At 39.3% G+C, this 10,332-nt stretch overlaps 2 protein-coding genes across 2 annotated transcripts in view; both read left to right on the forward strand.

Annotated features, from left to right (window-relative positions):
* Positions 1–1,537: 1,537 nt before the first annotated feature.
* LOC108950964 (hemocytin-like) lies at positions 1,538–6,892 on the forward strand. Its single transcript, XM_018817269.2, has 11 exons — positions 1,538–1,577; positions 1,672–1,871; positions 2,448–2,682; positions 2,734–2,910; positions 2,959–3,117; positions 3,284–3,465; positions 3,540–3,667; positions 3,725–4,215; positions 4,316–4,633; positions 5,588–5,787; positions 6,695–6,892. The coding sequence occupies exons 2-11, from the start codon at positions 1,686–1,688 to the stop codon at positions 6,890–6,892; spliced, it is 2,274 nt and encodes a 757-aa protein (XP_018672814.2). The 5' UTR covers positions 1,538–1,577; positions 1,672–1,685.
* Positions 6,893–7,692: 800 nt separating this feature from the next.
* Positions 7,693–10,332, forward strand: part of LOC108950965 (mucin-22-like) — a 3,189-nt gene continuing 549 nt past the window's right edge. The window contains exons 1-3 of the mRNA XM_018817270.2: positions 7,693–7,841; positions 7,897–8,083; positions 8,164–10,324. Coding sequence (XP_018672815.1) covers positions 8,044–8,083; positions 8,164–10,324 — 2,201 coding nt within the window. The 5' untranslated portion in view covers positions 7,693–7,841; positions 7,897–8,043. The remainder of the gene's footprint in view (positions 7,842–7,896; positions 8,084–8,163; positions 10,325–10,332) is intronic.

Consider the following 10,332-nt stretch of genomic DNA (forward strand, 5'->3'; position numbering starts at 1 on the left):
TCGGCATTGCGGCGGTTACTTAGCGTGTGAAACTTCGCCTGCGTGTTATTTACGTCTGTGCGTCGTTGTGTTAAAAAATGTGTTAAAATTTGACATATATTATTGAATTATGATTACTACAACCAACGGCGCAAATAGACGTGTGGAAAAAAGGGGTTATAATTTGCGCCGTAGGCGCAAAAAAAATTTTGCTTTAACCCCCCTCACTTTCTACTGTAAAATCTTGACGCATGGTGCTGTGTAGGTGAGCTGAGAAAAGGACCGTTCAGCAAATTCGATGCCGTTATTTAACCTTATTTACTGTGGTGAAACAACCGATATTGTATAACCGGTGCAAATCTAGAATCGTTTCTATTGGTAACGTTTTATTTCAGCGTTTTCTACAAGCCAAGAAATTAATTAAAAACCTGTCTATCAACGCTGGCCGAGTGCCGATAAAAGGCAGCGCATCTCCATTGACCACATGCAATCAAAAGTTAAACTCGATTTTACATATGATATACATATTATCCAATTACAAAGTTGGCAGAGTGAAATGTTGTATTGACGACTGGTCTCGTCATGAATATGGTTGAATTGGAATATTTAATTCACATTTCGTTTTATGATATTACACCTGTAGCCAGACATGTAAAATGTGCAAATCGTTATAGTTTTATTAATATGCTTCTGTGGACAATTGATAATAGCCTTTGCCTGCGCGCTAATGACGTCATTAAGGAGAAAAGGCGCACGCGAACACGTTCGGTTTAGTCGGAAGGAGCCGCTAATTAAAATCGCATAGAACACGTGGTTTCAGATCAAACGAACACGTGGTTCACGATCAAAGAGGCCGCACAAGAATACGAGTCTCGTGAATTGCAGTGTTACAGAATGTAGAATTAATGTAAATAAAATTTATTTATAATTGTTACAAAAGATTTTGCAATATTAAAATAAAAGTATTTTTACAATTTTCGCCTTTAATTACGAAATCATACGCAGAAACACTGGCCACTCGCGTGGGTTGCAACTTCCTTTTTGACAAACCTTTAGTTTTTCTTTCTAAATGGCTTTTTCACTTGATCTTAATGAAATAACTGACAGGCTACATTATATTGTTTATGATTGGATGATATTTTCATTCACTTTTGTTGCATCGCACTCGCATGCGCAATTGTTTATTGTAAACGTAATAATCGCTACGTACCCGGGTAAACGTAACGAAAGCAATAAAAAATGAGTAGGCTGCGAAACCGTTCCTATCCTATCCGAAAACCGTGTATAATTTATTTGAATAAACCCGAAAAGTATAAATTACGTTATTTTATGTCAGTTTAGCAGGGTATGCAGGCATACCTTGCATACCCGTGTTTTACGCCAGTGATGGTTACCAATGGTTGCTATGGTTACCAATGATTGCTATGGTTACCAATGATTGCTATGGTTACCAATGATTGCTATGGTTACCAATGATTGCTATGGTTACCAATGATTGCTATGGTTACTAAAGTTATTTTTTTTTTTTTATATTTTTTTATATTATATTTTATATTTTCAGGCAACAACACCACCTAGTGAGACCACCACAAACATAGGTATATTATTTCTATTTTTTGTTAATACTTTTATGATATTTCCATTTAGTTTTAATATTTCATATTTTTAACATATATTTTTATATTGTTTTAGTTTGTGATGAGGGAATGGAAGAAGTTGATTGCATGCGATGTCCGCAACGATGCCATTACATCGATAATGGGGATTGTGATGAAACAATGGGTTGCGTACGTGGGTGTTCGTGTCCTGTGGGAAAAGTGGTGGGGGAAGATGGCGCGTGTGTTGAACCCACAACGTGTGCTTGTGTCGATGATGTCGGGGTGATGCATGAGGTACGGGGGGTTGGTATGGGGCATGGCATGTTTGCCAGTCATCTGCATAAACTTAAAAAAAGTGAGAGTCCCATCTGCCCTGTCTTTGGCGAGGAAGATGAGACATCCTTTCATTATGTTGGCATATGTCCAGCATATGCGAATGCAAGACGGGAGCAACTAAACTTGACCGAGCTGTCAAGGGAAGATCTCCCATCCATCACCATTAAAGCCTTTGTCGCCTACCTTCGGGGAAGCGCCAGGCTCCTTAAACTGGGAAGGTCCATGCAGTAGCACACCGGGTGTTGGGGTAATGGGTCAATTATGGCCTAAATCCTAGGGCCCATGGCGTGCCACGCCGCGGGACCTCACCCACATAAAATAGAAAAATAAGGGGTGTGGGCAGGGTTGGGTGGGTTGGTTGATGAGGTTGGCGGGGTTGGGGGTTGGATGGTTGGTGGGGTTGGCAGGGTTGGGGGGTTGTGTTAAGGGGGGGACATGATGGTTCATGTTTGTCCGTTGTGGTCGGGTTATAATCCTTATCATCATAGCTTATAAACTGATGTGTGAATATTCACCCATATATTGTATTACCAGCCTGGCTCGACATGGAAACGAGGATTATGTGAAAGGTGTTCGTGCTTCAACAACAACATAAGTTGTCAGAATATACATTGTGATCGAATCCCGTGTAATGAGAGTGAAGGGATGTCAATGGTTCATATCGCGGGGGTTTGTTGTCCAGTGTGCGTTCCTGCTACCACGTTTCCTATTATGACATCAACAACACAACCCAACGTGACCATGACATCACAACCTGTTTGTGATGAAAGTAAGTTGATTGTTTTGTCACAAGACGCAAAAACAAACAAAATATGTTTAGATGAAGTTTACGGGATTTGCACGTGTACGCCAACATGTGCGGATGTGAACAACAATCGATCATGTGTGATGTCATCAATGGGTGAACAATGCTGTTCTTGTAAAGAAGGAATGGCGATTGATGATGTCACAAACCGATGCATTCCAGTAGAACAATGCCCTTGTGTGACAAACAATGGTGATTAGAAAAACAACAAACCACATTATATTAACCCTAGTATTGTAGGTATAATGGTGATTGTTGGTGAAACTTACGAGCGAGGTTGCGAACGATGCGCTTGTATTGCTGGTGTGCTCAGGTGCGCCACCTACTGTCCCGTCGAGAGTTGTGATGATGGAATGATTTTGCAACGAGACGACACTGGTTGTTGCTATTGTGACGAAAGTTAGTATTATGACATCATAGCAGGGAGTGTGTATGAATATTTATCATATTTAGTATGTTTATGTTTCTGCAACCAAATATCGGTTGTGTTAATATATCACATAAATTTGTCATTATATTATACATAACGAACCCTTTCCAACAAGACTAAATCTAACCCTCATAGAATCGACAACTACTGCACCACACGAGGTCACAACAGAGCCAACCTGTGCGTGCCAACCCGGGTATTCCTCCTGCAACGATTGTTCTCGTTGTTACCGTGACGACGCACGTTGCGATGATGTTATCACTTGTGACGACGGTAGCGACGAATCAGGTTGTCCGTGCATCCATGACAACAAAAAGGTATTATGATGTCATTGTTGTGTATTGTGATGTCATTGTTGTGTATTGTGATGTTATACATTTATTGTTTACAGCACAATGAACAATGGTGGGCAAGTGATTGTGAGTCATGCATGTGTAACAATGGAGTGACGAGTTGTAACAAAACGTGCTCCCTCAAGTGTCAGGATGGATTTCAATTGATTTCACCTTCCGATGAAAAGTTTGTGATGTCATAATGGTTGAACAATATAATATTATTAATTGTTCATTGTTACAGTTGTTGTACTTGTGAACCCGTTGCTGTGACAACCACTGCTATGACATCATCAGCCCCTATTGTGACATCATCAGCCCCTATTGTGACATCATCAACCCCTGTTGTCACATCATCAACCCCTATTATGACATCATCAGCATCCATTGTTACCACAACAGTGATGAGCAAAACCAGTGTTACCCCGTATTGTGATGACGCAATGGGTATGGAATCGGGGACAATTGACGATCAAGTTATTCATGCTTCGTCTTATTTACCCGGGAAAGAACCCCAGTATGCGAGGGTTAATCATGGGGGGTCATGGTCACCCAAGGAAGCCGACACCACCCCTTATTTGGAAGTTAGTTTCCTTCAAGTAACTGAGTTAACCGGCATTACAACACAAGGTGGCAGTGATGGGTCGTACGTGTCCGAGTATATGATTGAATACGCAACAATAAATGAGGTCACAATGTTTGCTGATTCGTTCGGGAATCCTATTGTGTTTCAAGGTAATTTTGATGTCATACAGCTATTAATTGACATTATTATGATGTCATACAGCTTTTATTTAATAATATTATGTTGTCATACAGCTGTTATTTAATACAGGCAACAATGACGATTCAACCGTCCACAAAAATGAATTCCCTCATCCAATCAACGTGAAGCGTATTCGAATCTTTCCATTGTTGAGTAACAATGGCATCAGTTTGCGGATAGAACTTCATGGTTGCGGTCGAACAATCGAAACAACAACAAAGGTTGTCACGACAACTACCGATCCTGTGTCAACTGTCACTGGAGGCGTGTCAACTGTCACTGGGAGCGTGTCAACTGTCGGGGGCGTGTCAACTATTGTCACGGAAACCACGGAAATTGTAAAAGAAACAAACCCTGTGTTCACAACAAAAGAAACTCAGACTACAGGTAATTGTTATTATCAATATACGTCATTAACACGCCCTGTTATATCAACATCAATATACGTCATTAACACACCCGGTTATATTTCCAACATCAATATACGGGATTAACACACCCTGTTATATCAACATCAATATACGTCATTAACACACCCTGTTATATCTTCAACATCAATATACGTCATTAACACACCCTGTTATATCTTCAACATCAATATACGCCATTAACACACCCTGTTATATCTTCAACATCAATATACGTCATTAACACACCCTGTTATATGAACATCAATATACGTCATTAACACACCCTGTTATATCAACATCAATATACGTCATTAACACACCCTGTTATATCTTCAACATCAATATACGTCATTAACACACCCTGTTATATCTTCAACATCAATATACGTCATTAACACACCCTGTTATATCTTCAACATCAATATACGTCATTAACACACCCTGTTATATCTTCAACATCAATATACGTCATTAACACACCCTGTTATATGAACATCAATATACGTCATTAACACACCCTGTTTATATCAACATCAATATACGTCATTAACACACCCTGTTATATCTTCAACATCAATATACGTCATTAACACACCCTGTTATATCTTCAACATCAATATACGTCATTAACACACCTTGTTATATCTTCAACATCAATATACGTCATTAACACACCCTGTTATATCAAAAACATCAATATACGTCATTAACACACCCTGTTATATCAACATCAATATACATCATTAACACACCCTGTTATATCAACATCAATATACGTCATTAACACACCCTGTTATATCTTCAACATCAATATACGTCATTAACACACCCTGTTATATCAAAAACATCAATATACATCATTAACACACCCTGTTATATCTTCAACATCAATATACATCATTAACACACCCTGTTATATCCTCAACGACAGTGATTGAAACCAGCAGCAGCACAACTAAAACTTCGACCCCTGAGGTTTGTACTGAACTGATGGAAGAAGGGTCATCAATTACACCGACAGCTACATTCACAGCTTCATCAACCAACTTTAACACAACCCCTGATAATGGAAGATTGGGGTCAGATGGGGTTTGGAAACCGGCCATGGATGTCTCTGGGCAATATCTACAGGTTTAACATTGCTGTCGTATATTGTGATTTAAAACAACTGTGACGGAGTAATCCATATATGGTGGCTCATCGTTATCACTTAAAAACTCCATTTTTTTATATCTGTTTTAAACTTCTTATTATTTATTTTCTTTTCATTTTTGTTTAAATTTATTTTCTTTTTTTTTAATATAAAAAATACCTCTTTTTCTAATTTAAAAAAAATTAAAAAAACAATTGGCAGTCTTAAATATAAAGTTTGATTTGGAAAAAATATTTTTTACTTAAAAAAAAAATCCATAAAATAGTGCTTTTTAAATTTTTTGTATTTTTATTGGAGAATATAATTTATTTTTATTTAATTTAAAAAATGTTTATAAAATAAAATTTTGATTAAAAATATAAGGTGAACAGCCTCTGACCGATAGAACAATGTACCAACAATGTGAATAACAACGCTACCCGGCTACGTCCAATAGATGTCGAATGACCAAACGAGTGTACATTTTAACAAATCAATTTTTTAAAAATAATTTGAATAAATATTATATACTTTTTTTAAAATTTAAAAATTTAAGTAAAAAGGGAATTGATTCAATTTTTTTTTTAATTAAATATTTTAATGTTTTCTTTCAATTTATATTTTAATTGTATATACAAAAAGTTGATTTAAAAAGAATATAACAGGTTATGTTTTCTAATAAATTTCGAAAATTTAAATTTTGTTTTTAAATCTAATTTTTATTTTATATATTAAATATAATGTGTTTTTTAATTTGCACATTTTATTTAAAAAAATATGATTTTTAACAAGAAACAAAAAAAAAATAGGAATTTTAGTCAATGGCCACGGCGTCCTCTGTATTGCCTTCATCAGGGTTAACAATTAAAGCTTAATGTGTTGGTTGATCAACAAAGTTTCACATAGGTTGACTTCAAACAACCTGTGGTGGTGGTGTCATTATTGCTGCAAGGTGGAACTGAGGGGTGGGTGTCAAAGTTTTCCATCCAAAGCAGTAAAGATGGCGAGGAATGGATGGAAGTTGACGCTGCTGGCCTTTCTCATAACCCTCTTGTGTTTAGAGGAAATTCGGACAATGAAAATATTATAGAGGTAATTGTATGATTGTGAGTAATAATCATGTGATTGTGAGTAATAATCATGTGATTGTGAGTAATAATCATGTGATTGTGAGTAATAATCATGTGATTGTGAGTAATAATCATGTGATTGTGAGTAATAATCATGTGATTGTGGGTAATAATCATGTGATTGTGAGTAATAATCATGTGATTGTGAGTAATAATCATGTGATTGTGAGTAATAATCATATGATTGTGAGTGATAATCATATGATTGTGAGTAATAATCATGTGATTGTGAGTAATAATCATGTGATTGTGAGTAATAATCATGTGATTGTGAGTAATAATCATGTGATTGTGAGTAATAATCATGTGATTGTGAGTAATAATCATGTGATTGTGAGTAATAATCATGTGATTGTGAGTAATAATCATGTGATTGTGAGTAATAATCATGTGATTGTGAGTAATAATCATGTGATTGTGAGTAATAATCATGTGATTGTGAGTAATAATCATGTGATTGTGGGTAATAATCATGTGATTGTGAGTAATAATCATGTGATTGTGAGTAATAATCATGTGATTGTGAGTAATAATCATGTGATTGTGAGTAATAATCATGTGATTGTGAGTAATAATCATGTGATTGTGAGTAATAATCATGTGATTGTGAGTAATAATCATGTGATTGTGAGTAATAATCATGTGATTGTGAGTAATAATCATGTGATTGTGAGTAATAATCATGTGATTGTGAGTAATAATCATGTGATTGTGAGTAATAATCATGTGATTGTGAGTAATCATCATGTGATTGTGAGTAATAATCATGTGATTGTGAGTAATAATCATGTGATTGTGAGTAATAACATGTGATTGTGAGTGATATTATGTTAGATTGGATGTGATCATGTGATTGTGAGTTGAAACATGCGACTGTTGAAACGACAACGACCACCGTGGTTTATTTATCAACAAGCGAACCTGTAAGTTTTAATGAATATTTGTTTGAATGCAACTAAATATTCCTAAAAAAATCAGTCGACCACACCCGGTGTTACCGAGGTGAAAACAACCAAGCATGTGCAACCAACTGAAACCACCATCATTGTGACATCACCATATGGAACAACAGATACTGTGACGCAACAATCAACAAATGTTGAACCAGAAACAACAACAACTTTCATGGAAACAACAAATATTCCAGCAATTAACGCAACTACTGGTAAGTGTACCTGGCGTAGCTCGATAGTGCCGTCGCTTGCTACTGAATACTTTTGTAGATAACAGGGAACTTTATTACAGGTGAGTCCTCAACCACATCGAAGGTATATCGGTCCACCTCGGTAATGACAACGACAACCATGGAAGACACAACGATTCAACTTTGTGATGAACCCATGGATTTGGAAGAGGTTGCTCGTGACAACGGAATTACTGCGTCTTCATCCAAACCAAACCAAAGCCCTGATGACGTCATAATGACAAACAATCGATCATCGTCATGGTCACCTAACGATGATGACGTCACTCCTTACATAGAAATCATATTTCCATCACTTATCAAAATAACATCTCTCATTACACAAGGTGGCGGCAACGGGCAGTTTGTTTCAAAGTTTTCACTTCAAACTTCCCCAAGTGATGCCAATGAGCTAACTGACGTGATAATCAACAATGACGAAGTTGAATTGTTTGATGGAAACACTGATGACGTCATAGTGACACAACATCCATTCCCCATCCCCCTAGTTGCCATGGTAATAAGGATCTACCCAATCAAAACAACACCCGACGCAAAGGTCAGTTTAAGGCTTGAGGTTCGTGGGTGTTTGGTGGGATCCGAACCCACTACCCCTGTGACCATTGAAACAACCAAGCAACAAGTCACCACTGTTACCCAACCCATTGATACAACTATCACGCAATCAACCACTATAAGCCCAACAGAAGTTTCGAATCAAACTGTGAACAAAGTCACAACAACAACAACTGTTGTCACCCCGATCCAAACTAATGAGGCAACAACAACCACGAGTGTAACTGCTCCAGTAAGAACAACAACAGTGGTTGTAACAAATGAAATGGAAACATCAGCTTTGACAACAACAGGTGTTCCACCAGGAGTATGCGATGAACCGATGGGATTGGCTTATTCACCTGAAATAATTGGGCCAAATATACAAGTGTCGAGCAATCATGAACAAAGCGAGAGTGTAAGATTGAACTATGTTGATGAAGACAACGTACCAGTGGTGTGGAAACCAAGTGTTGAAGATACAAATCCATGGGTTGTTGTGGTGTTTAAACAACCAGTGTTCGTAACATCCATTGTTTTGCAAGGATCTTTACTTGATGGATCGTATGTTTCAACTTTTACCTTACAATATTCAACGAATGAAGGAGTTACTTGGATAACTGTGGATGACAATGAAGAGAATGTGAAGCATTTCGTTAAAGATTCATCTTCACAAAGCATAATCAAACTACCAACCCCATTAAGCCTGGTAACTTCATTGAAGGTAAACCCACAAACATGGAACCAATTTTCTTCCCTTCAACTAGAGGTTAGAGGTTGTTACAAAGTTGTGACTACCACCACTTCCAAGAGTGTCACCACCGAAGTTACCACTGAAGCACCAACAACCCATAAAACAACAACCCATGAAACAACGAAACCTGGATTAATAACAACCCCTCCACCTACTCCACCGCCATCAATTCCTACCACAATCTTTTCCAAGTTTACAACAAGACCATCCCAAACGACCACCAGCGTCGGCGGGCCATCCCAAACGACCACAAGTGTCGGCGGGCCATCCCAAACGACCACCAGCGTCGGCGGGCCATCCCAAACGACCACCAGCGTCGGCGGGCCATCCCAAACGACCACCAGCGTCGGCGGGCCATCCCAAACGACCACCGGTGTTGGCGGACCATTCCAAACGACCACCAGCGCGGGCGGGCCATCCCAAACGACCACTGGTGTTGGCGGGCCATCCCAAACGACCACCGGTGTTGGCGGACCATTCCAAACGACCACCAGCGCGGGCGGGCCATCCCAAACGACCACTGGTGTTGGCGGGCCATCCCAAACGACCACCGGTGTTGGCGGGCCATCCCAAACGACCACCAGTGTAGGCGAACCATCCCAAACGACCACCAGCGCCGGCGGGCCATCCCAAACGACCACCAGTGTAGGCGAACCATCCCAAACCACCACCGGCGTCGGCGGGCCATCCCAAACGACCACCAGCGCCGGCTGGCCATCCCAAACGACCCCCAGTGTAGGCGGGCCATTCCAAACGACCACCAGCGCCGGCGGGCAATTCCAAACGACCACCAGTGTAGGCGGACCATCCCAAACGACCACCAGCGCCGGCGGGCCATCCCAAACGACCACCAGCGCCGGCGGGCCATCCCAAACGACCACCAGCGTCGGCGGGCCATCCCAAAACGAACACCGGTGTTGGC

This window comes from Ciona intestinalis, unplaced genomic scaffold (assembly GCF_000224145.3).
Source record: "Ciona intestinalis unplaced genomic scaffold, KH HT001220.1, whole genome shotgun sequence".
Lineage (NCBI taxonomy): Eukaryota > Metazoa > Chordata > Ascidiacea > Phlebobranchia > Cionidae > Ciona > Ciona intestinalis.